The 26805-nt window shown below is 45.3% G+C and overlaps 2 protein-coding genes across 2 annotated transcripts in view; one reads left to right on the top strand and one right to left on the bottom strand.

Moving 5' to 3' along the window:
• The window catches only part of pasha (microprocessor complex subunit partner of drosha), a 33629-nt gene extending 12667 nt beyond the window's left edge, over positions 1-20962 (bottom strand). Inside the window, exons 1-13 of the mRNA XM_077654249.1 lie at positions 19894-20962; positions 18991-19133; positions 18789-18897; positions 15017-15106; positions 14413-14482; positions 12043-12103; positions 9947-10028; positions 8915-9016; positions 7083-7181; positions 6247-6335; positions 5005-5105; positions 1287-1386; positions 1115-1171 (exon numbers count right to left, since the gene is read on the bottom strand). Of these exons, the coding sequence (XP_077510375.1) occupies positions 1115-1171; positions 1287-1386; positions 5005-5105; positions 6247-6335; positions 7083-7181; positions 8915-9016; positions 9947-10028; positions 12043-12103; positions 14413-14482; positions 15017-15106; positions 18789-18897; positions 18991-19133; positions 19894-20548 (1758 nt within the window). The 5' untranslated portion in view covers positions 20549-20962. The remainder of the gene's footprint in view (positions 1-1114; positions 1172-1286; positions 1387-5004; positions 5106-6246; positions 6336-7082; positions 7182-8914; positions 9017-9946; positions 10029-12042; positions 12104-14412; positions 14483-15016; positions 15107-18788; positions 18898-18990; positions 19134-19893) is intronic.
• A 161-nt stretch (positions 20963-21123) lies between these two features.
• Positions 21124-26313, top strand: LOC144121179 (BLOC-2 complex member HPS3-like). Its single transcript, XM_077654248.1, has one exon. The coding sequence runs from the start codon at positions 21655-21657 to the stop codon at positions 24895-24897; it is 3243 nt and encodes a 1080-aa protein (XP_077510374.1). The 5' UTR covers positions 21124-21654; the 3' UTR covers positions 24898-26313.
• Positions 26314-26805: the final 492 nt, after the last annotated feature.

Here is a 26805-nt window from a genome sequence, read left to right as displayed (position 1 = left end):
GCTGCCTATCGACAGCCACCATCGGCCGCCGTGCAAGGGGTGGGGATGCCGGTTCTGCGCGTTCACATAGCAGCTGCTCAAGGCCAGCACCAAGAGCGATGCGACGGAGCCGCCCAGCAAAAATGCAACCATGCTGTAGCATGCCCAATACCTCGTTTGAGTCGTCTTTATTTAAGGTGCGATGATTTGGTTTCGATTTTAGGTCGACCCCCCCACGTTGGGATTTTCAAAATTTTAAAAATAGGTCGATTTACAATCGTGTAAATATGGTACGGGCTGTGCACCGCCACTAGCTTGAGACGTCTGCGATGTGCAGGTCATGCACCGCTGCTCACTGCTCACGGTGTGTACCACATGATTGGCTATCACACGTCAGCAATGTGCAGGAGGCGCTTAGTGATCAAAGATGCGTTCATGGCTCGTGTATGTGTGTTATCTGTAGTGGCGTAGGAGAATGTATTGATTACCCGAAATTATGCACTTTGTAAATAATGCATTCCAGACAGGGAATTTCACTAATTTGTACCACCCTAAATTCGTACAAACCGTGATCACATCATCGAGGTTCTACTACAATTTAGGTCGGATATACAAAGTAGTCCCCAATGCCTTGAACCTACAGTAGAATGTTGATGATATGATCACGGTTGATACGAATTCATAAAATGCCCTGGCCAGAGCGCATTGTGTGCAAGGGGCAGACATTCGGATGTTATCAACAACCACGTGCCCCACTGCAGATGATATGAATGCGCGAGCCGTGACCACGCCATCGAGCACAAAGTACTTGCTGGCCGTACATTGCCAATGCAGGGATCGCCAGTGGCGTGGTGCACACCGTGAGTAGTGAGCAGTGGCACGCGGCCATCAGTAAACCCCATCAGCCGTAAGCTAATTTCCGTAAATTCCGCATAAGAATTTTGTTCGTTATGGATTATATCAATTTCGAATGCTACGAATATTTTTCGTGACACAAGATTCATATGACCGAGAGATTCTACTGTATATGACAGCCTTCCATACTGTTTCAGGAATTCCAATCAAATTCAGAGTGAATAATCAACACTTGATAACAGGTTCTGCTTTGCTCAAGCATACTGCGAACACAACTCACCTGAAGAATAGCTTGTGATGCCTTCTGCTTACCGTCCTTTTTGTTTCTGCATATTACCTAAGAGAGAGAACAAGAAGAATACAGCAAAGCTTTCAAGCCAAGTCAAGACAATACAAGACAATCATGCAGGCACTTGAATAACAGCATGCAGTTAACAAGTGGTTCTCCTTACACTCGCTGTGTGCTTTCCAACTGACATGATGAACTCGTTGCGATGATGCTTCATGTTCTTCATCTCTTGCTTAATCTCTGTGTCACCCATGCCATAGTTCCTGCGCAGAGAAGAAGTTAGCACAAGAAAATGGATCAAGTGGCCTTCAAACAATTCCGAGTTATTGAAGATAGAAACTTTTTTTATTGGTTTATTTTTGGCATTGCATTATTTTTGGCACAAAGGCCCACAAATTATATGCCCGTCTGTGATGTGTGCACAAGCACCTACACAACAAGGCAACAAGTTTTAGTTATTGCCAAAATTTGCAAAAAATACTTTAAATTAGTTTTATTACTAACTGCACATAAAAAGAACAGGCTACAATATTGAGTGACTTTGTTTAAATACAGCCAGCATGCAGGAAAGTTCTCAACACCAACACCAAGTTACACACTTTGATTAGTGTAGAACCCTGCTATTATGCTTTTCATGGAAGAAGAGAAAAACACGCATCAACCAGGGAACTTAGTATCTTACACCTTTTTTTATTAATATAATAAGTGTGTGTGTGTGTGTGTGTGTGTGTATATATATATATATATATATATATATATATATATATATATATATATATATATATATATATATATATATATATATATATACACAGTAAAACCTCGTTAATTCGAACTCGAGGGGGACCGGAAAATTGTTCGAATTAAGCGGAGTTTGAATTAACGAGCGGGCGCTAAAAAAAGCGGCCTTCACGCCCGGCAGCACGTGCCGAAGCTAAAACAGGCATATCTGAGATCGTTATCTCTTACTATGCGCTACTACACATTTGCGGCGGGCAATTGCACGAATTAAAATCATAGAGCCCGAATGTCGAAGGAAATAAAGTTAATTTGTTTATGCGGTTGGAGCTAACATCAAAATGCATTCACGTAAGCAGCAAGCTTAATGATTAAATATGACACTATGCTTCAAAAACATGTTTAACAGCAGATTGGCAAAGCATATCAAAGAGAAAAATAATCGGTGAAGCGCATTTGTTTTCGTTTTCTTTGCCGTGACTCGACAAGCATCGTCTGCAACTTGCCCAACAGCTCCAACGCAGCGTCCGAATTATCAAAATATCATCGGCGGAGAAGTAGCGCGCAGCCAGATCGAGTGCTGACGCTGTTTCACATGCACTCGGGGGTGGCAATGGATCGTCGCCTCCGTCGGAGTCGTCGTCGCTGTCAGCTGTGCTCGCCGCGCCGGAGTTGTGCGGCATCTGGTCACCGCAGGCCGCTTCAATAATCTCGGCATCGCTTAACGGCCCCGATGTCTCCACGCCGCTGTCAACGTCTACGAAGCTCTGGAAGTCAACACCCTCCGATAAAGCAGCGTAGGCAGGGTGCAGCGCGACGGAGTCATCACACTGAGCATCCAGCTCTGCCGTGCTGCAGGCTTCTGGGCCTTCAATGAAGCCGCACTTTCGATAACAGTTCGCGACTGTGTCCGCCTTGACAGCATTCCACGATGTTGCCAGCATGTGGCAGGCTCCGAGGAGATTGACGTCGTACGATTTGCCGCTGTCCATACACACAAGAATCCGCTATAGGAGGTGGCGCCTGTACAGTGTTTTGAGGTTTTTAATAACCCCAAGGTCCATAGGCTGCAGCACAGCCGTAGTGTTTTTCGGCAGAAATGCCAGACGGATCGCCTTCAGTTCGCTGATGTCGCAATGGGCTGAACAGTTGTCGACGAACAACAGAACATTCCTGTTCTGTGCCGCGAACTTCCTGCCAAGTGTGCGCAGCCAATCCGTGAAAATTGCTCGCGTCATCCACGACTTTGTTGAAAGTGTAATCAACAGGGAGAGTTTTTAGCCCTTTAAAGCAGCGAGGCTTCGCTGCTTTGCCTATAACTAGCAAGCGGCACCGTTCCGTGCCAGTCGCGTTTGCGCACACCAACACCGTCACTCTTTCCTTGCTTCTCTTCCCGCCTGAACACGTGTCGCCTTTGTAACTGACAGTCTCGTTCGGCAGCAACTTAAAATAAAGCGCGGTTTTATCTGCATTGAACACATCGCTGAGCGAGTAATCGGCAAGGTAGTCCTTTAGTTGACCTGCTGCAACGGCAACGGCTTGCGCCGGAGCCACCGTGGCCGGAGCATAGGCGGCGCCCGCGGTAGGGTGGCTACCCGCGTGACCGCGCGTCAGCCAAAAATAGACAAGCCAATGCTTCGATGCTCCGGCAGCGAAAACCTGCTACGGCATGCACCGGAGGGTTGGTTCGGGCAACGAAATTCACGTCTCACCTCGTGCGTGCTGACATGCGTGCTGGCTTATTTTTTTTCTCGTCATTCTGTATTTTTTAAAATTTTCAGCGCATTGTATTTGCTACGAGGTGACTTCTATATGCGAGGAGCAATGCCAGCCATCGGCGCCTAGTTCGAATTAACCGACGTGGATACCGGCATATTTGAATTATCGGGAGTTTTGACCCATTGAAATACACAGGGCTTTGCCGGGACCCGGCCGTCAGTTCGAATTAACCGGAAGTTCGAATTAAGCGATTTCGAATTAACGAGGTTTTACTGTATATATAATATATATATATATATATATATATATATATATATATATATATATATATATATTCATTTCTTGTAAGCTCAACATGCTTCTTTGAAATTTGCAAGGCTTGTGGCTTTCACCGTTGTTTTGCATGCACAAAACACCTAAGCCGCCCTACAATGATCCTCCATCTGCCTGGGCGGCCTGAACAGTTGTTGGTGGAAGGGAAGCAACGGCGAGAAGGGAGCAAGCATAGAATCACCCATACGGCATATGTGCATTTCTGCGGCTTCCGAAATGGCCACTTAACCCTATAACATCCTTGCCTATTGGGTTCTAGAAATGGCGTTCTTTAAGCTGCAGAGAACAAGAAAAAAACAGGACGACAGAAAACAAGTGCCTAGAGCCAACCCGAGCAACCGCATCTTTTACAACACTGCCTGCACTGTGCCTGTCGCGGCACAGTTTTGTTCTTAAGCCATCAGGCTTGCACGACAGTGGCAACACAACCGCGCCAACAGCCACAAACAAGACCGCCAAGTGTGTGTTATGTCGGCATGGGCGCAGCAGGCTGGAGTCACCGAACACAGCGGCAGTCAAGCGCCAATGAGTGTAGAGCCCCGCTTCAGATGGTGTGCTGTCGCAATTACGTGCATGCTAAATGCAGGCGATCAAAATGTCAGCCAGGGGTAAACCACCATCGCTAGGTTAAATTTGCAATATATCAACAGGAAACACTGCCAAAATTGCAATTTAACAGTAAAGTATGTTTTGTGTGGGCTTATATGGGCGCTGGAAAGGGAATGGCTCATTAAAACATAGCAGCTAGGAAAACACAACACCAGGGGACATAACAGCCGGGTTGTTCTGTAACAAGAAAAAATTGATTGACTGAAAGTCCTTCATTTTAAGAGGAAGGCACAAGGCCACTGTGGGGGGAAATGGGGAAAAGAAAAAATTGTTTTACTGCAAACTGGTTCCAAACAGAAAACAATAAAAAATAAAAAGAAGAAAGAAAGAAGGAAAATATGGCTCCAACACTTACACCAACCACCGTAGCTGTAAAAGAATTAAAACTGCACTCACTCAATACTCAACAGCATCAATCATGCAGGTCACACTACATCTGATGCCAAAAATGAAACTGCAGCAAAAAAATCATGTACGGCTACCTTTTCAGGCATTCCAGGAGTATCTGGTACGGAGAGAGTTGCCCAGTCTTTGCACATAGGTCATTCACACGCGGATCTTCCACTTTAATCTCATCGAAAAACTGCAAGAAAAAGAGCAGAAACTTCAAACTAAAATTCAATCCATAATTTTGCTGCACAGACAACTACAGCAGTATGCGCATGAAGCCCTGCTATAAGATTCACATCATGCCACACCCAGATACACATGGACTGCATTAATCTTGGTAATCTGACAAATCCTTGGCCATGTAGTGACAGCAAAAGCTGTGCACTCTTGAGCACATGCCACCTTTCCAATTTATATAGTTCAATCTCTACAACTCAAAGACTAAAAAATTGTTTGAATGAATTGATATTCAAATTACCGTGAGGCCTTTCAATCGTAAAATAGTTTGATGTAGCCTACCCAAAAGTCTGCAATATAAAATTTAACCAACAACAAACGCAACAGCAGCGCCATTAAAAAAATCAGCTACTCAGGCAACCCTTAATAGAAGGTGGGAAGAAATGAACCAACTAGCCCACGAGAACGTTCTACGCCTGTTTTGAATGCACACTCAGCGATTTCAGAGGCCGCAAACGCGCCGAATGTCAGCTTAAGGTGGTTTCCCGTATTACGGAAGTGTTACGTGGGAAATGACATGCCAGGACAAAGGCTATCGTTTTCACCGACTCTGACCGCGAGAGTTGAACAGCAGCACTGCAGGATGGCTACTGCAAGGCTACAACCACTCATGCCTCGCTTCACGGGTGTGTGTGTGTGTGTGTGTGTGTGTGTGTGTGTGTGTGTGTGTGTGTGTGGGTGGGGGAGGTGCATGCCAACCACCTGACTACCGAACCTCCACGTTGCTGCATTTTCCGTGCTACTGTTGGCAAGTGGGATATAAAGATGTGAACCATGGTGTAAACGCTTGCCACACCGGCGCCAGTCCCTTACGTAGCGTGGCGAAGCCCGCTACTTGGCACCTGTTTGGGCATTGTTCTGCGCTGGGGAGTTTGATATATCTGTTTTAGGCCAACGTTGTTTGGTTTATGAAGTATAAATTGCATGTGCTTCTCAAAAAATATTTAGAAAACATTCGATGTGGCCAACAAACCATAATATCTGTGTTTAATATAATGAGGTTCAACTGTATCCATACTTGCTTCACAACCGAAAATTCGAAATTCACATAGGTCTAGTTACAACAAAAAACATTGCAGTAAGGCTGCCATACTTACAGCAACGTCCTGAAAGAAATCTTCGCTCTTCTCACTCTTCAAATTTGTGTCCTTCATTTGTGGGATGAGGATTTCCAGAGTTGCTTTAGCTACAGAGAAATGAAGAGGCAGACAAGTCAGAGGAAAAAAAATTCTTGCACAGGCCGTTTATCAAAGAAGACAAATTTGTGCGGCCTAACAATTGCAATATACTGCATACTTTTGAGACATGAATCCTTGGCTCATGGTCTCAATCCTACTTGATCCACAACACAAACCTCCAACCTTTACGCAAACTAATAAATTGTTGCTGAAGGCTGCATAAGAACAGCACTCCTTCAGCAAACTCGAAACTATTGCAAATAAGGATGAGTAATGACTTAAGCTTAAAAGCAACAACGGTAATTCTTAATGGGCATACCCATTTTTATTATAAAGCATGTGATTTTGCATACCAATTTCTGAATTTTTGATTTGCACACTTTTTGTGCAACATCATTAGACATCATAAATGATGAATTTCGATGTGCTTTTCCCGTAAGAAAATGGGCTTGTAACACTCCTTGGCTTGTGATTTGCAGCATATAGAAATACATTAGTGACAATTTATGGAAAGATTTCTTTGCCAGCACTACTGCAGTAAGCAGACAATGACTTCTGGTTATGTTTTAGCCTACTTAACATAACTAAATATAACTCAGTGATGAAGCAGATGAACGGTAACAAGTTCTGCTGAACTTGCTTAAAAAATGGAAAGAACAGCGCCAAGATGACATTCCAATCTTTTATGATGAAAAATGGTGAAGGAAGTAACAGAAAAGAGCAAGCTCATGAAGAAAAAAAAGGTCACCACTTGCCTGCCTCAGACTTAGCCTGCTTCTTGCTGCTTCCATAGCCAGTGCCATATTCGATTCCACTAATGACCACAGTAGCTCCGTACGGCATGCTTGAACTCTCTGAAAGTGCAACATGGACAGACTCTTGACCACTGCTATGCAGGGTTTACATAATGAAGTGCGCACTACGATTTGTGCTTACTTAATAAGCAGCTTAGTTCACTGCATATAAGCGAACAGCTTGGCCTAGAAGGCCGACACAAACAAGGCAGGGAAAGAACACAAGTATTGAAAGAACCAATCACCCTGCGCTTATGGCAGATATACCTTTAAAGGGCAACAGATGACTGTTGTAATATTCCGAAAAAATTTTGCACTAAGAATACTCGTTTTCAAGTGATAGCTTCAGGTGTAAAGCATCATTTTAGACAGCAAAGCCTGCACTTATGCAGATTATGCAGGACATACCGTATTTACTTGCGTATAACCCGCACCAAAACTTGGGGGAAAAAAAAAGCGAATTTTTTCTTTGCAAGGGGGGAGGGGGGTGTCGGCTTCACGACAACATGCGGCCCCTGCGTAGTCCGCCATCTCCATCATTATATGCTTGTCAAGCCGAGGAGGGGCCAATGAAAGACATAGCCAAATCCACATTCATAGTCTGTTTATTCTTCCTTACGCCATTCGCCACGTTTTCTTCAGACAGCGCTGTTGAGCCTTGTGTCAGGCGCTGTTTCGTGTACTACACCCCAGTTTGCACTGTTTGCCTGTTTTGTTTTGGTGTCATAAGTGCGACAGTGTTTCACAGCGAAACAGAAGCTAAAGATTGAAGCCACTGTCAAAGAAATAGGCAGCAGAGCTGCTGCGAGACAGCATGATGTCGACGAGTCGTGCATTCATGACTGGAGGAAGAAAAAAAAGTCTTGAAACAACGAACCGGGACAGGCGCTACCTACGCTACCTAGCACACCACTGCCCCCAGGAATCATTGTGCGTGCGGAAGAAAATTCCTGGATGAAAAGTGGCCTAGTCGGTGACTGGCTTCGAATAATCTGGGAACGAAGACCAGGTGCCTTGCTGGCACGCCGGTCGATGCTTGTACTGGATTCCTTCTGAGGCCACTGCAATGATGCAGTGAAGGCTCGCCTCGCCGAGACTGGCACCGACCTCGTTATAATACCTGGTGGCATGACGTCCAGGCTACAGCCAGTAGACGTGTGCCTGAACAGGCCGTTCAAGGCACACGTGAAGGCACTGCATGCCCAGTGGATGGCCAACGGCCTTCACGCCCTCACACCGACAGGACGCGTGTGAAGGCCCGATATTCCATTGCTGTGCCAGTGGATCGTGGATGTGTGGAAAGCGATACTGGCAGACTTGGTGTGTAAAAGCTTTAAAAAATAAGCCATCAGTAACAGCTTGGATGGTTCAGAGGATGACTACGTCTATGAGAGTGGCGGTGAAGCCTAGGATGGCAGCAGTGAGAGCGGTGACGATTGAGAATCGGATAACCAGTGACATGGTGGTGATCGTTTGAATAATTGTTCTGAAAACGAAATAATCGCTGAGTGTGCTGTTGTATCTTTCTAGCGCTGATTTTTGTTTCAGGTAAACGTGCAGGTTATACGCGTTTTTCCCCCCATGGAGTTCGAAGTTAGGGGTGCGGGTTATACGCAGGGGCGAGTTATACATGAGTAAATACGGTATCTATGGCCTGCTTTCCTTGCTATTTATGAAGATGTGGCATGAGACGAGGCAATTGTTGCCTGCATTGTCGCCAACATAGTCATTTACTAGAGAAGTTAGAACACACCAAGAGTTGATAAGACTACAAGTAGTTGGGAACAACATACCAAGTTCTTTGAAAGTATACTGGGGTTGGGTCCTCATGGCATGTTGCACATACTCATGCAGAATGCACACATTTGACTTTCCACTTGGATTCATGATGAATTCTGAAAGAAGTTGAAAGAAAGACTAAGATGAGTTCTACAAGCATGGGGAAAGCAGCAGAAAACATCAATGAAGTCTTGCATGGTCTTCCATACCCTGACACACACACACAAAAAGCAAAACAAAAGGTGAAAAAAAGGGGGGGGGACAAGGAATAGTATGCCTATGGCTTGGTACCTTAAGCTCTTTGCCTTACAGAAGGCCACTGACTTAAAAAAACTAGACCCTTTCTACCCCCACCCAGCAAAAAAAAAAAAAAAAAAACCCGACTGTAATAGCAGGAAATAATAGAGTCAAATATGCACAAACACTAATTAACTGCACCACTTTAGGATCTTCCCATAGTCAGCCAATTTACCCAAATTGCCACAGAGAATTACAGCAAAACACTCCAGTACAAGCCAAATTCAGCATACTATACCAATGGCCAAACAAGATAGCATTTGGCAACGCTTTACCTAGCTTTCATGTTTTGCATGACTGAACGCTTTGCTATATACAAACCAATACCAAAAACAAAATACTTGATTCTTGCAAATGGGTTCCCTGTTAGAGTAAAACCTCCATACATTTTTTTGCATTTTTTGAATCTCACATTCCCTTTACCATGTATATATTCATGTAAAGTCTCTCTTCTGAAATTCATTAAAAAAGAAACAAATAATAAAGAACTCCAAAATTCTGCCTTATAACTTTTTTAATCCGGCGACAACTTTGTGACCACGCTGATTCACCCGAATAGCCAAAGTGATTTTAACTCCTATTTTTTTCCTTAAAATAGAACTGGAGCCTTTTTGAAACACATTAACCATAAGCACGATAAATGCACATCCCTTTCAAAACGAGTTCAACCCAACTTTACAGAGTGAGTTTAAACGAAGGCATCTACAAACAACAAAGAAGCGCTACATGCTTATAAAGTCAAGGCGTACCTCTCTTGGAGTGACCACTAGTGATCTGGCTTGTATCTGATGTAGGTGGCAGTGAACACGTGATCAGCTTGGTACCTTCCGGCTAGATGCAGACAGAATGAAAATAAAAAGGAAAAAAAAGAATCCACTGGTATCAGAGCCAACTTGCACCATAATGTAATGAGAAAAAAATTAGGAGGACAATTAAGCTCCACTTAAAGGCATGATGCAACAGCGTTAGCAGTTTCTCTTCAAACACAGCCACTGCTCTGTGTTCACATTCATGCATTTCTCACAATTATCACAACACAGTTTCCCCATTTGTTTTTGAACTCTTCCACACTGCACACATAATGTTACTCTGCTCAGTATCTCACTAATTAACACTTAAGCTCACTCCTCTAATTACCACATTACTAAGCCTCACATTAAGCCAACACCACACATATATCACCCCTCTTGTACCTCAGGCAAGTCAACATGCCTATGCGGCCTACTAGGTAGCTTGCCTGTCTAGCAACCCATTGACTCTAGGTTCATATCTGAACTAAAATATATTAAAATTTTCTTTTAAGTAAAATAAATTACTTTATAAAGTTAAGTTGTTTGAGACATGCGCCAATCTTTAATTCACCTAACAAGTCCTCTTTTCAATTACTTTCATTCCAGACATTAACACGTGACGCGGGTTTCTGAACACAACAATGCCTTCAGGACACCGCCGGGTTTTCTGTAGTATGGGAGCCTTAAAGGGAAGCTGAAATAGTTTTTAGAGAATTCGAGGCGATTCAAGAATTAGAATGTATGAAGCTTCTAGGTAAAGCATGCCAAGTAGTTTTGCGCTACCATTCAAAATGGTGACGTAATTGCTGATTAAGAACATGACATTCAGGCTTCTCCTCACTGAGCTTCCGAAGTGCGGGGAAATTCGTGATGGCGTCATAGTTGCCGAAATTTCAGATCTCTGCTGCCTTCACCCACATGCTGCCGTGCTTCGTTCAATGGTGCCAAACAACGCTTCGCAGGCTTCACCTTCAGTGGCTTTGGTTTTCTTTCTTGAAGCCACGGTTTCTTTGCTGAAAACGTAGTGTCGCGGTACGTGGCATTGTCAATCCGGCCTCTGCCCATCAATGTGCACTGCAGAGATGCCTGAATGCTGACGCGGCTTTAATCGGGGATTATGTCACCATTTCAAATGCTAACACAATAAGATTTCCTGTGCTTTACCAGCAACTTTCCCACATTTGACCCCTTTCAATTCGTTGAATTATAAAGCCTCTTCAGTTGCCCTTTAACGCTGTCATGTTAATAGCGTGAGCAAAACCACCTAAACCCAAGAGTGACCACGACTAGAGCGTACTGAGCTTTCAGTAGGAGCAGCAAGATCTAGACCAACATAAAGCCATATCAACATCAACAAAATGAATGAAATAATAGCCAGATCTGTGAATTGGAACTGCAAATAGCCAACTCAGAAGATGACCCCCCCCCCCCCATTCCTGTTTCTTAGTACTAACAGTGCTGCCACTTCACCTTGTGCCATTTTCCCCCCTCTCAGCTCCCCTTTCAGTCTTCACAAAGCTTCATTTCTCCCTTTAAAATAAAATTCTTTATTCATGCAACACTTAAATATTGTAATCATAAAATTATTTTGCCACATGACAGGGTTAATTGGAGAGACACAGGAGGGACATCTGCTCTGTAATGGGATAGTCAGGATGATGATAATAATTTATACTAATGCATGTAACTCCTCCTCCCAGATGAACACAAAATCGAAACAATACACACATTACAATCACACGTGAACGCATTAGCTGCATGAATGTTGACTTTCCTTTTCTTCCTCAGCTACAATGAACAAACAAGCACACAAGTTTCCCAAGCAAATCATGTGTGGCCACAGCAGTGAAGAAGAAACACGCACAGTGAACAGGTTGCACATGTGCACAATGAGAAACCAAGTGCTTGCTTGTCCACTCCATCTACAAACAACCTGCCATTCTCATTGTAACCTTGTGCAACAGCTAAAAAAAAGTGAAATCCAATATCAATGTAACGAATGCATCGCATTATAACTCTGACCATGACTTCTGTTGTCATGTTTGGTCACTCACAAGCGTGGGACGCTGCATCTGTTTCAGCTTCTTCTTGTGCTTACGACGGCCCGCCCATGTTCTGAGGAAAGATGAGGAACAAGGAATGCGAGGTTAGTAATCAGGGAGCAATTATGGTCAACAATCACCATAGCGCGGCCATGTAGCTACAAGTTAACAACCGCTTCACCATAAAGCTATACACCTAAAGACGGTGGACTCACCTGACCGTCTCCCGACCATGTGGGCTAGCTTACTAGTTGGCACAGCCCTACCTTGCAACTGTTATCGGTTCAGCCTCTAGGCCAGGATGTACTTAGGATGTACTTCTCATCAACTTAGAAAAATACAGAATACAGCTTTCTTTGTGAACAACTGCTGGACCCACTGGACCGAAATGGATGCTCATAACAATTACTGCTTAGCAAAATTCCCCTCAATGCATTAGAAGAAGTGCGAAGAACATTGTATCATTTCTCGAGCAATTACCTTGCTTCTCTTAAAGGACTATTTTTAGTTGAATGTTTTTGGCTCTGTAATGATGCATAGGACATTAGAACACACAGACCACCACGCCGTATTCCCCTACGACCGCTAAATAATTTATAATAGAATTTCTTCTCTCATGCTGTTTTGGTTTCAGTTTCGTCAACTGAATGATGGCTGTGAGGTTTAAGGAGTGTTTAGGTCATGTGAGTCATGAAAGAAACAGCAATTTAACCGCTGATACATTGAGTTGAGTTGAAAGTTCTTTATTAGATAAAGAAGACGCATGGCCATGGGAGGGGGTAATGAGGAGTGGGCAGTCTTCAATGTTTGCACGGTCGTCAGCCACCTCACATTGCTCTTATCAGGCCACTAAGGAAGCCATAACTTGCAAACACCATTTGGATGTTATAGTCAGTTGCTAAAAGGGAGCGGTAGTACGAACGGTATGGTGTGATCTCGGAACGTCCGGTGGCGAAGCCAGAGCACTCCCACAGAAGGTGGGACATGCCGCCATGCATTAGCATCGTAGCAACACCAGCGAGCCAGAATATGGGGCATATAAGCCGCATGGGTGAGGAGCTTATTCAAGAAGGCCTTCTGACATCGGATGGAAGGGGTCTTGTGCAAAAAAGGTGAGGCAGGCGCGACTGCCTGCATTCGACGCTGACTGAGGCTGTGAAGACAGGTTCCTGTGTAGTGCATCAGGGCAAGTAAAGGTGTGTACTACCCGCACGAGGTCTTGTAAGGATGAGGCAAGAGGGGTAGGGAGGTAAACATGGACATCTCACCTTTCAAAGCAGTATTGTTTTTTGTAATTCCAACTCTTGAAGCAGGCTAGCTTATCCATTATAGTGACCTAAACCTATGTATCAGTGATTAATTTGCACTTTTTTCCATGACTCACATGACCTGAACACTCCTGATACATCACAGCCGTCGTTCAGATGCTGAAACCAAAACCCAAACTGCATCAAGAAGATATTCAACTGTAAATTAGGATTTAGCGGTCATAGGGGTATACCATGGAGTAATCCATATATGCTGATGTCTAACACATCTTAGAAAGAAGAAAACATGCAAGCAAAAATTTGGTGTCTATAGTCCTTTGAATCGCAATGACCAGGTTAGAAGCACAATAAAATCAATCATAACGCAATGCAGTAGCGGTGATGCATCCTCGCAAGCGGCGGCATCCATGTGAGGCGGTTTCACAGCATAAACAGCGAACAACTTGTGATGAGTACGCAGTTTAGGCATACAGGAAGAACCATGTGGACAAAAGCAAGGAGAACGCACATTGGTGCCGGAATGATAAGATGCCTTTTAAAAAGAAAAATACTACAGATATGCTAACCAGCATCCAAAATGGCGGGCAGCTAGGCTTGGCTCATGCGCAGCCAACAGTCTGTCGCCCCAGGCTGGTAGCAAAGGTCAGAAAATAAAAATATGTGATGACAGGGCCCACCGACCATTGTCACACCTGCTTTTGCACGCAGGATAGTTTGCCGTGTAAGACCTTGACACCTGCCAACTTCAGGACCATGTCTGAGCAACTGGTTGGAGGGAACGAACTTACACCTGATGCGGCCCCACTAACCTGACATACCCAACCTCTGTTCCTGCTCTTTCGTGCACTGGGAACGTTGGAGCAATAAAAACAGTTCAAATTAAGTGAAACTGCAGAACAAATTAAGCAGCTTTAAAATACATTGAATATACAGTCAGCCAACAACCAAAAATATTAAAATTTGTTTAAATTAACTGAAAGCGCAAATCGTCCAAATTAGAATTCTCGCGCGTCTGCTGTATCTCAGTTTAACCACTGTAAGCCCCATAATTACTAATGCAATCATATTTCAGCGTGCCCCCCCCCACAAACATACACATTTGCAAAACACTTACTTGAACTTTCGCAGTTGAACAGTCTGGAATTCAAATACTGCTTCACAGTACTCCCGAAATGCTACAGCATCTGCAAGAGAGGCAGCAGGCTTAAAAAGTAAGCTTGGGCCAAAGTTATCATGACTCTACTTGAGCAATTAGTGAAAGTGTTTAGTGTAGAATACCACACTCAAAATAAAAACGAGAACATCAGAATTTGCTTGCAGGAATCAGTGTTTTCATAATTAAACTGTAGAAGTGGCATCCATTCTCGATTACCAGAAGTGATGCAGAACTCAAAATACATCCAACCGGATGAGGTGAATATGTTTGCTATGTGCACCACTAATGTTTTGCGTGTTTAAGCACCAACAAGCATTGAACCACAGTACAAAAAGGGCCATATATATGCTTATTAACTATTTCAAGGTGCCCCACAAAGAAGCTGCAGGTTCCCCCTTTTTAGCAACCTGATCGCCCTTTGCACATATTTTGATGTTGATCCCCCAGCGTGAGCAGCAGAAATTGAGGTGCACTGCTCTGCAAGTAGTGTGCACATTCCTAGCCTGAAAATTTTATGACATAGGTCTGAATATTTTCTGGAATTTTTCTGGTTTTGTGTTACCTAACGATCGCTCTTTCTGGCTCTCCTTCACACTCTCAACCTTCGCAGTGGGGATCCGAGCCGCCAGATCTGCAAGCTTGTCTGGAACGCCTGCAAGAGAAATTTTTAATGGTGAGGAAAGCAAATGCCCACAGCCAGCTGAGAAACGTGAAGGTGTGAAAGGCAAAAGTTTCAACGGATCTAAAAGGTACGAATACATTGGTGACGGCCTTTAGTACTTCTGGTAAACTGATGAGGATATGTAATAGAGACAAAAAAAAAACTGCTAAAAAATTCGAGTTGACATCATTCCAACTGAAACTGAGAGGACGAGATGAGCACGAGCAAACTATGATTCAAACAAAATGCAGCAAAAGCTTGTTAATTCGACCCTGTTATTTCGAAAATCAGGATAATTCAAACTGCTGACACGGTCGCAGCCAACACCCATGTACGGCTATGGCATCATTCACTAGCTAATTCAGACACTACGTGTCTCACACTGGTTCATTCAAACGGGCTCCCAAGGGGACGCCATTTCCAGGTATGACCGGCGCGGCAAGAGACCGACCGAATAGGCCTACTTAAACATGAATTCCATGCTGCAGTCAACTGCGCGCCTCTGATGTGCGTGCACCGGCAGGTGTGGTGACGAACGACCCAGTCTCCAAGAACAAACAGATCGTGTAGCTTCTGTTTTGCTTTTCTTGAGCTTAGCACCAGCCTGCATCAGCCAGCCAACTGAGCCCAGCTGCGTGCCGTTTCTGGCACTGATTGGAATGCTGCTGGTCTTTTTTATCTCAGTTTTTTGTTCTCACCACTGCAACATTACTAAGCGTTTCCGTTCGTGCGGTCCTTCCGTTCTTCCGGTGAAACTGCTCGTCACATGTCATTCACAGTTTGTGCAGTGAAGCCTCCTCAAATGTGATGCTGGTGCTCGTGAGGGGTGGGACACAGTAATGGTGGAGCTCCGTAGCTACAATTTTGCACCATGAAGGATGCCGGAGAAGCCCTTACCATTTTGAAGCAGTTCTGCTTTGATGCTCTCGACATTATGCACATTATAAAGCATTGACGGAAATGTGAAAAACAGCAATTGTCACATCCTTCTCATCTCAAAAGCAAGCAAGCATTGGCCAGACTTTCACCAAATAATTAACCATGATGCAATCAATCCTTTTTAGTTTTTTCGGTGTCATTCAATAATTCACATTTTTTTCCAGTCCCTTGAATTTGAATTAACACTCTTTTACTGCATAACAGTACTTTATTAGAGTGGCAAAGTGAGCAGCAAGAGAAGGGAAATATAACCGAAGTGACAATGACTAAGATAGAGTGATGAGGTTACAAAGCTTGCAAATATGGTTGCTTGTAACTAGTGCAAATGACTCACTGCAACATGGAAAAATGTCAAGAAAAAATGCTGAGCAAGCAAATAAGACGCTATAGTCAGCGCCACAAGGCTAATCCAAAGTTCTCATTCCACCTGCTGCACTAAACAAAAGCAGAACCTGTTGCAGAACAGTGAGGACAAACTGAAGCTGGTTTGTCACCAGACTGCCACATTCTTATGACAAAGAAGGTAGCTGTTTTCACAAGCGAACTGTGGCGACATCAAAACAGTTTTTACAGGGGCACCTATTATTGACCCAACGCTTTCAAATCCGTGCACTATGGCAAATTGTGCATGCCTGAAAAGACAAAATGTACACTCCAACAAATGGCACATGAATGAAAAGATCCAGGAAAAAAAGAAACAGACACTTCTTGCAAATACACGCGCTAGTTTCCTCCTCATTCGTCACTTAGTAGTCCCTTGTATGACCTTTATGATCACTCACTGTTAGGAAAGACTCACCCTCCCCACTTCATCCTCGCCATCACCAACGCTGCGTTTGCCACTTGTGGGCAAGGGGTGCCACTCGCTCAGTTTTCGGAAAATATGCATCCCAGACAACACAAGATTTGCATGTTGTCCGAGGACCAGCAATGGTAAGCGAGACGCATAAGCAGAACAGGTGAAGTGACGAGGTGGGTTGGACACAGGACCCCAACCATCATGCACAGGATCAATATACATGTAAAAAATGTGTTTTGACCCCAAGACCTGCAACCAACATGAATCACGAGAGCGTGAGCACCATCCTGACCCTGACCTTCAGCATATTACACGGATCACAAGGCCACTCTCGTCATTGCTGAATAATGCAAAACAGTGTATCAGTAACTCCCCAAATGAAACATTTTCTATAACAGTGTACCTCACAACCATGTCTTACTACCACCTCTCAAATCCTCTGCTGCAAACCACCTCTCATTTCAACCATTTCTTCAACTCCATCTCTCTAAACCATAGGTCGGCTCAGATGCCGCTGCCATTTGCAACACACTCACAGTGATTGTCCTATGCAATCCAGGGAAACAAATCAACGGGGAAGCAGACAATGCACGGATCTCTGAGGCTAGGCTACACCATCATTCCCTTCTGAGCAGTGATCAGAGAGTCCTGGGTCTTGACATCACGAGTTTGAACCAAGTCGCGGGAAAGATATGCTCCTGTATTTTAAGTGCAGTTCTCAGAAACAAATTTGTCTTAGCTGCCAAACAGACATCAACATAGCTAGAAAGAGCCATGCAATCAATTTTTACTAAGATGAAGATGACCTCAGCGTCGTTTTAAGCCGGCTGCATGCATGGCCACTGTGAAATTTTCGAATAAAGATAGCCAGACAATGCCACTCATAAATATAATGGAAGCATCATAAATATCATTTCAAGAACAAAATGATGAAACTAAGAACCAAACACATGTGCTTGCATATTTAGTAAGCTCCTATGCCTGGTTTTCCTCCCTCCAAATCCAGAAGACAGATATCGCTCCATGTGCGAAGTCCTCATTTGGTGCCAAAAATGGTACTTCACTGTTTCTGTGGGCGTGTGAAATGGTTTGCAATAGTAAAGAAAATGTTATTATTATCAGTAGGTGAATACAGAGTTGTTTGTTGTTTCAGTGAAAAGTGAATACCTGACTTGTTCATTCTTTGTTCATTCATATCAACATCAATGCGCAACTGCAAGTGTACTCTGGTGCGGTGCAAATTTTCTTCACCTTGTCAGCCACTCCGTACACTAGAAGGAATCGGTTCAAAAACTACTGTTCCAGAACATTTTTTCACAGCAACGTTCTAGAGTTAATTAACGTCATGGCAGATGCCATGTTTCATACCACAAACAAAGCAGAAACCTGTGCATCTTTCTAATTTGTTTGCTGCCACCTGCTCTGACCCACGCAGCGGAAGCTATGCCTTGGGCTGCATCATGCTATTTATTATGCCACATGCAATCCATCTTGTGACAGTGATTTTTTATGGCGCAAGGGCATCTGCGGCCAAAGAATGCCATGGCACAAGGTATTTTTCATTAGCTCAAGGTGGGGTCACAGACCCATTTCCCAAGCATTTCACCCTGAATAAGCCGAGCACCAGGCCAGAGGCAGCTTGTACCGACTGTATTACCGGTGGGTATCTGGCGGCACTGGAAATCGAACCCCGCACCTCTCGCATGCAAGGTGATGCTCAATCACTGGGCCAACGCTGCGCTCATACAATTTATCTATGCAGAACAAAGAATGGAGGATCGCCCGAAACCACAAATTCAACGCTGTTTTTCAGAATCTGGTGATAACACTATGCCTTTGTGTTAAAAAAAGTCCAAGCTTTTTATTTTTATGTGTCAAGCAGAGAAGGCTTATGTGCAGTCTATATACAATGGTGCAAAGTTTTGATGCACTTACCATCGCCACTTCCTTCCGAGACACCATTTGTGACAGCGCATTTTTCCTCCTTTTCCTTTTCCCTCTTGTAGTGAAGGCAGGGAACGGCAGAGATGGGGACTTCATGTTTCTGAGAAATCAAGGCACAAACTCCATAAGCATGGTGGCAAAAAGTGAACAAAGAATCTAAGACTTTCTAACCCCATCATTTTGTTGCACGTACCCGTATGCTACCTGGGCCGAGGAAGTATGGCTTGGACAGGGTGCAGACTCGCGACTGCTTGTGGAGGTAGACGGGCATCCCGCTATTGTGTGTCACTTGTATCCAGCCTTCAGGCAGCACATCAAAGTGATCATGCCCCCGCGCTAAAAGAAATGGTGCGATTTCATCAAATTTATTAATCCGCTAGTCTGCAGGTCTGATGCAGGCAGAGGCTCCTCTCTCAGACCAATAAGCTTTCTATTCAATCAACCTCGACAGCCCCTTTTGCATGATGCAACAGTGGCAGAAAAAAATACGTAATGCAATGCAGGGTAAAAAAGCACTTCTTTCTGTCTTTCCGAGGTTAACTAAGTTGTTAAGGAACATTGTGATGAAAGGTTTTCTCAGGTTTTAAAAAGTCATGTTCAATCGTTCTTATGACGTTTACACGTTGTGCTTCAGGTTCGAGCCTTCACTTCTCACTAAACTTTCACTCCTAAAGTAAAGAAGCCTTATGCAGCAACTAGCTTTTACTCTCTCTCTTTGCTTCCAGTACAACACATTATCACTTAAGGCTTTACAACACACGAAGGGCCGATGACGGTCAAAACATCACTTGTTTACGTCACCAGAAAGTCCTTAGATTTTTTAAAAATTTGCTTGCACCGGACAAGCTCACTCAAACTGCATCGCTTCACCCTTTAATTTGCCACCAATAGAAATCGTGCTCGCGGAACCATTAGCAGTGGCTGAAAACGCGGCGGAGACCGCAGCAGCCGATGACAGTGGCGGGCCTTCATTATGTTAAGGTAGCAGTGAGCTTGGAATGAACCACAGAAGCCACTTTGCATGAAACCAAAGGCACCATCGGTCGAAGTCGTTTCCACCCTGTTCCTGTTCCCGCAGCGACGGGGACCTCCTCACCTTTGAGGACAACTTTCTCCTTGACCTCGTGCGCGGTGTCATCGTCCTCCTCGACTCCCTCCTGCCTGGGCGAGCGCATGCCAGCCTCCAGCATCGCTTCGATCTCGTCGTCCGAGATGTCGCTGTCACTCGCTTCCTCATATTGGTCATCTCCGCCGCCACTGCAGCTGCCGCCGGCTTCGTGCCCGTTAGCGCCGCCGTCCTTATCTTCCTCGCCCCGACCCGTTGCTCCAACCTCGCCTAGGACGTCGAAGTTCAAGGCTGGGCGCTCCCTCCCTGTCGCGCTGCCGCTCTGGAATTCGGTACTCTCTTCGCCGAAGCCGTCGATCATGTGGTCGTTCCGGAAGTCTTCTTCGCAAAAGGAAGACATTCTTGTTTGATCGAAGGAGTCGGACGAAAGAGACCCACCGCCGCAGCGGCCCTGCTTGGCCGGCGGAGACTCATCGCGCGACGCATCGTCGGCGGCGCGTTTGGCCGCCACAGCTGCCGTTGACGTTCTGGACCCAGCGCTCGCACCTTCGCCATGCCCAAAGTCCAACCCTTCGTCTATCGTCCGATTGGACATTCGCATGGACAGGGGTGAGGCTGGCGCTTTCTCGGAGCCGGCGGCCACCACCGTGGATTCGGGCTGAGCGGGATCGCCACCAACGTCCATCGGAGACGCCGAGAAAAACAGTCACTGCAAGATGCGCTGGTAAAGAAGGAGCTCCTTTCAAGATGCAACGGCTCCTTCTTTATGAGGACATCTGCAGTGCTGCTGCTCGAAAGACTTTTTTACGCTTGCCCCAAGAGGGGCACTTTCTAGAGCTACACGAGAAAGGGACAAAAGAAAGACGGAGGTGAGGTGTGCGACCGCGCGCGCTCTGCTAGCGAGGAACGGGTATGCTTATCTAGCATGACTTGAAGAGAGTGGTCAGGATGAATCGTAGGAATGCGAGGCGCCAATGTGCCGATGATCCGTGGTTGAAGACATGAAGCGATTTCATCTTGACACAGATTGGACGCAAACTCTCGTGGCGATCACCGAACAACTGCAGCGCAGCCACCCACTAAAATGGCGGTCTGCGCTAATCTTTTAACCGCAGCACCGCAGTAACGTATGCCCATGTAGCGTGTTCTCGCGCGTGAATCTGGCTAGTTAATTCTCAAATAACCTAAAAAATAGGTTTCAAATAATACAAATATTTTAACTTCCTCTCAGTGCCCAATTCAAATTTAACGATCGTCAGTAGTGTTCTGCAGTGAATGCTGCTATCAGGGTGTTTGCGAAGCTGGCGAAGCATTGATCGCTGGACAGGCGAAACGAGCTGCATTGACCGACAACGCGTTTGAGATGTGCAGTTCAGAAGCGCAGGCCCGTATTGCAAGCAACGTTTTCAATTATTTGAGCGAATCGAGCGACTGGTGGGAAATCGAGTCGAAATTTTGCGAAGATTGTAACACGCACTACTTGCGGGGCAAGCGGACGAAGGATTCGGAGTCGACGGTGCTGCTGCCCATCTCGGTTAACGTCATGCTGAATTTTGAAGCGATACAAAACCTTCTGTCGTGTCTGCCACCTGCCCCGAAAGTGACTCTCGCTCTGCAGGACGGTGACACTAGTGTGGTCTTCTACGACATGGCTCCTGGAATCGTCCATCCTTCGAAATTAGGCGCTGCTGCTGGCGACGGTGCACACCCGACTGCTGAAAACTAAAATCTTGCTGTCCGAGTCGCTGAGTGCGAAGACCTGCAAAAAACTCGAATTACAAGTCTCCAGCGATGAAAAGCGCTGCAAAAAAACCACCGGCCGATAGCGCCAATTGGCGCATGCTGGCTTGCCACAACTTCGTTTCTCAAGACGTCTTCGTTACCCAGGACAAGGACATCGTCGCGATGTGCGCAGCCAAGGACAAGCTTCTCATTGCCACGTCCAGGATGAGCGTCGAGGTCCGGGACCTCAACTCGAAGGGACTTCTGCTGTTCGCGTTCCCAACCACTGACCAGGTGCAGATGATCGAGTTCTGTGAAGGCGCAAACTTTGTACTGGCTCTGGAGAAAAAGATGACGCGCTCCGTCGACGTGCTCCACGTGCGCGCTTACTTCAATTGGTGGGTGGAACCTTGCAACCAGGTCCCAAAGACTAGGGAGGCCGGTTCGGAGCCTCAATGCAATGGCACTCCCGACAGACGCCTCGAAATAGTCGAACTGCCCACGAAGAGGCACGGTGTGTCATGCATCGGTTGCTGCCGTCAGTCGGGAACCACACTGGTGGCAGCAGGCGACGCCATCAGCGTGTTTGTTTTGAAAGCGCAATACGACAAGACGAGAAGGCAATTGTACAATGACTTTGAACGGTTAATGACGCTTAAGATAAGCTTTCACCCAACCTCTGTTAATGTGTGTGAGGATCATGTGGCTTGTTGTTCTCACAGCGAAATTCTCGTTTTCAAAATCAGGCTGGAAGCCGAAGTGAAAAGCTTGGAGTCCAGCACAGAAGCTGCAACTGGCAGCCAGAAGAAGAAGCACGTGTCATTTAGCACTAAAGAAAGCAGCCTTATAGATGACCAAAGCCACATAAGTCTGAAATTTGAATCTGAAGATAATATAGAATGGGCAGATGCCAGTGGAGAGGAGGAACTGAAGGCTGTCTTGCATCCTGCATGCTTCCCAGTGGAGTTAACCCTAAAGTCTGCAAGCAAGTCCCACAAGAATGAAGATTCAGACATAGTTATTCTTGGTCCCAGGGTCAATCCTCCAGCAGCCTGCAAAGTTGGTGTCATCATTGATCCTGACACTGACCTCATTTCGTCAGCAGATGAAGTCTCTGCAATTACGCTGCTGTACAGGAAGCTCTGCGCAAAGGATGGTGGAAATTTGATAGCATTCCACTGGGTGCCGTACTATATCAATGACAGCATGTCACATCCACTTACTGAGGCCATGTCAGCTGTCCCGAAGACTGTTTCATTTGCCTTGCACTCCAGAATTTTCACCAAACTCAAGACATTGGCCTGCCTTGTGTCATCTGGGAAATGTGGCTACCTGTACAAATTGAGTGGTACCCCACGGCTTGTGAGTATCTACAGGTACTCAAAAGAAGCAACGAGTGTGGTGGTAGACGCACTTTTTCTTCACGCTCTTACGAGTACAAGCTTGGAGACGTACACACTTCCTGTTCCGTTCGAGCCTACAGATTCTTCTGAAGCATATAGGAGTGTAGTGGGAAAGCCAGCATTAATGGTTGGCTTACAGCCTTTTCTGGGACTAAAGAGCTTACTCATGTCGGACCAGCATCTTATCCTGGCTGCTGCAAGTAGCGCCTTTGACCTTATGGAACAGTCGTCATGCACATTGTATTCTCTCATGAAGCCTGCTGTGAATCAGTTTTTTTGTGACCTTAAAGAAGCAGCCAGTTTACATAGTGATAAAAGCGAGCTATCCTATATAAATGCAGTCAAGCAAGGGTTTTGTCTTCTGAACCTCAGCATCTCACTGCAGGGCAGGTATTCTTGCAGTTCTGAGTTGCTTTCTGCATACTCTGATGCATGCTGTGTTCTTGGGGATGCTTTTCTGAAGAGTGAACTGGCAGCTGAGAGAGACAAGGCAGCATTATATTACAGCTTCTCAGAAGAATGCCTGGAAACAGTTGTCAATAGAGTGCTATTTTTCAAAGGTCTCGTGAACAAAAACACCTTGACAAGAACTGTGGTACAGTTCATTAAGATTACCTATGACCAGTCTGTTCTGTCCGCAAAAAAGTTGAAGCCTGTGTCACCAACACTGGCAAATACCATACTCGAAATTGTCTGGGACGAGTGCCCAGAATACTTGCACAAGCTTGTCCTTTGTTCTGGAATCGCAGCCTTCTGCTCGGAGAAAGCACTGAGCCTGCTAAAGAAGAACATAGCCTACAGACAAGGTCAGGGCCATGCCGCAGACAGCTTGGCGGTTGTGCACTTGCTGCTGCGGGATGGAAATATGGAGGCAGCAAAAGGTATACTGAAGACTCTTTCCAAAGAGTTTCTTATGCCTGTCCTTCTAGAGCTTCATGATCTTGTTCACTGGAGTCAGAGCATCACACAGCTTGGTGAAATGATCAAGGCTACTAGGCCAGATGTTTACTTTTCTCTGCTTGTACATCTGAAGAACAATGGAGTGATGTCACCAGAACAGATTGTTCTTATCCTTCAGCATGCCAGTCCTCAGGCTGAGCCTCACTGCGTGCCGTTGTTGAGAGAGTTCCTCGAGGCCACCCTGTCCAGCAAGCGAACCAATGCCCAGGCCTATCCCCACCTTCTAGTCACACTTGTCAAAACTTACTTGGGCAAAATGGCGCCGTACAGTGGTTCTGGAAGTCCCCAGCAAGCACCTCTGCAGCTGGTCCACACCAAGTCATCGACTCTGTTTGGGAACCGTCACCCATGGCTTCTGGAACTGCCCCCTTTCCTTGGACGGGCCATAACGAAGACCTGTAACCAGTACTCGACGACGATGAACCTCGCAGAGTGTTGCATCTGCTCCAGCTGCTGGGACGAGCTGTTGCGAATGCAGTCACTGCTCTGCTCTGACTTGCCGTCGGCCTCCTTGCGGTCACAGGTCCTCGAGCTTCTGGAAAAGTTCTCGCTCTCAGAGTCCGAGAACTACATCTCTGTGAAGGTTCTTTGCCTGCCTCCTACCAAGGCACTGTCAATCCTCCTCAAGTCTTACCCAAGTGCTGTGTTGGGCTTTATGGAGACCAAGTTCCCGGAAGACAGCAGTGAGTGGGTGTCATTGTACACAGCTGTGAGCAACAAGCTTCAAGCAGCCAGCAAGAAAAAGAAGGCAGCTGTGTACAAGAGCATCATGGAAGGTGTATTGTCTTACCTGAGTGATGCACTGACACCGGAGCAACTTGTCGATCTGCTGCCGCCAGGCAAACAAGAGTACACAGATTATGTCAGACAGTGCATGGAGCGATACCAAGCTAAACTCCTGAGGGAGAAGATAATTGCCCTGGGGACAGAGCTGAAGGATATGATGTAGTTAGTGTAAAACAACAACAAAAAAAAACAGTGTTATCTCTCATGTATATTTATTTTTTCCCCGAACTTTGTTGAATATGTCACTGCCGGAGCCCCTTTATCTGTGACAAACTTGTGTGCTCTGGCAGTCATTTGACTAACTTTTTGTTATTTTGGATTGCTGGTAAAAAAATAGATTTAGTATGGTACATTGCCTGTATTAATGCCGCATATACATTTGTCACAGCTGGCTGCTAACGTCCTGACAGATTTAATGCAATGCTGCAGATATTTCCCGTTAAAAATTCAAACCGGTTTGGCACCATCCAGTGACGAGATTCAGAGCATTTGAACATTTTGCACAAAGAAACTTTTGCTGCAGTTATTGATGGCAGTGCTGAGTTTATTGGGAGCTGCTTTGCAACAGAGAAAATAACTGGTTTGGTTTTATGGGGGTCTAACGTCCCAGAGCGACTCAGGCTGTTAGGGACATATTAATGGAGGGCTCTGTATAATTTTAACCATCTGGGGTTTTTTAACATGCATTGACATCGCACAGTACATGAGCCTTTAGTATTTCACCTCCATCGAAATGTGACCGCTGCAGCTGGGAACCCCTTGTCTTCGGGTCAGCAGCTGAGCACCATAACCATTGATCCTCTGTGGCGGCTAAACGAAAAGAACTAAAATTCCTGTTTCTTAAAGCTGCCTTTATGGTCATAATGACATCTATTGTTAAGACTACAAGATCACAAGATTAAAGTGGCACTGAGGGCTAATTGAAGCTGGCCTGTATCTACAGGCTGCCGCATTCTAATGACAAGGTACTCTACTTTCACTGAAAACAGATCTTTTATAAGCTACAAAAGACGAAAATAAAATTTAGGCGTTGTCACCACTGGTTGATTTTGCAAGTAAAATGTGGTGTGTTGACACAACTTTTGGCACAAATCTTGGAGGATAGGCTGCACCGCTGTTCGTTTCAAAACGGTGATCACAGAGTCATTTTGGTGTAAATGTCACAGGTTTGAATTCATCAGCCTGACTATGCCCACTGCAGGACCAAGGCCTCTCCCATATCTCTCCACTTAACCTTGTCCTGTGCCAGTTGCGGCCACCCTATCCCCGCAATCGCATCTGCCCACCTAACTTCCTGCCGCCCTCTGTTACGCTTCCGTTCCCTTGGAATCCAGTCTGTTACCCTTCAGGACCATCAGTTATCTTGCCTTCGCATTACATGCCCTGTCCATTTCTTTCTCTTGATTTTGACAAAGATGTCATTAACCAGTGTTTGATCCCTGACCTACTCTGCCCTCTTCCTGTCTCATATAGGTTGGAATCGTGTGGCAGAAAAATTGTTACATGCAATTTTCTCAACAAATTTATCTTTTGCTACCGGAAAAGCATCAACATACCCAGAAATAGCGATAGAATGGACTTTTATTGAGAAAAAAAAAAAAAATGTCAAGGATACCGACGTGAAACTTCTGAGAACAACAAAGGATGTTATTTCTTTACTCAACGCATAGGGATGACACCCAGCAAGTTTCGATGGCATCAAGTGGAATGCAATTTAACATGGCTTTCAGTATTGGCTGGCAAGCATCTTCGACACCTCCATCCGGACAGAATTTGACAAAATGACGTGCAACCCAAGCAGAGCAAAAATTGTGACACATAACCTTGCAGGTTGCTTGCAGGCGCAAGCAAATTTCTCGTGTGAGAAGTTTCCGTGCCGATGTAATCACCAGTGCTGCATAAGCGCGAATGTGACATCACACAGGCGTCGCATGATGGCACTGACCAAAACAAACTGATGGCAAAAAAGCGGCTTGTAATTAATAATCCATGCTGGACTCTGGCTTTGAGTTCCTTTCATGATTACTGTGCTTATGGGCATCTTTCAAAGCAACAACACTGACATGAAAAA

This window comes from Amblyomma americanum, chromosome 2 (genome assembly GCF_052857255.1).
Source record: "Amblyomma americanum isolate KBUSLIRL-KWMA chromosome 2, ASM5285725v1, whole genome shotgun sequence".
Lineage (NCBI taxonomy): Eukaryota > Metazoa > Arthropoda > Arachnida > Ixodida > Ixodidae > Amblyomma > Amblyomma americanum.
The sequence above is the reverse complement of the archived record's forward strand: the minus strand, read 5'-3'. Positions and strand labels throughout refer to the sequence as shown.

Excerpts from the sequence above, each read along its gene's own strand:
- LOC144121179 (XM_077654248.1), top strand. The coding sequence starts at position 21,655 with ATGAAAAGCGCTGCAAAAAAACCACCGGCCGATAGCGCCAATTGGCGC.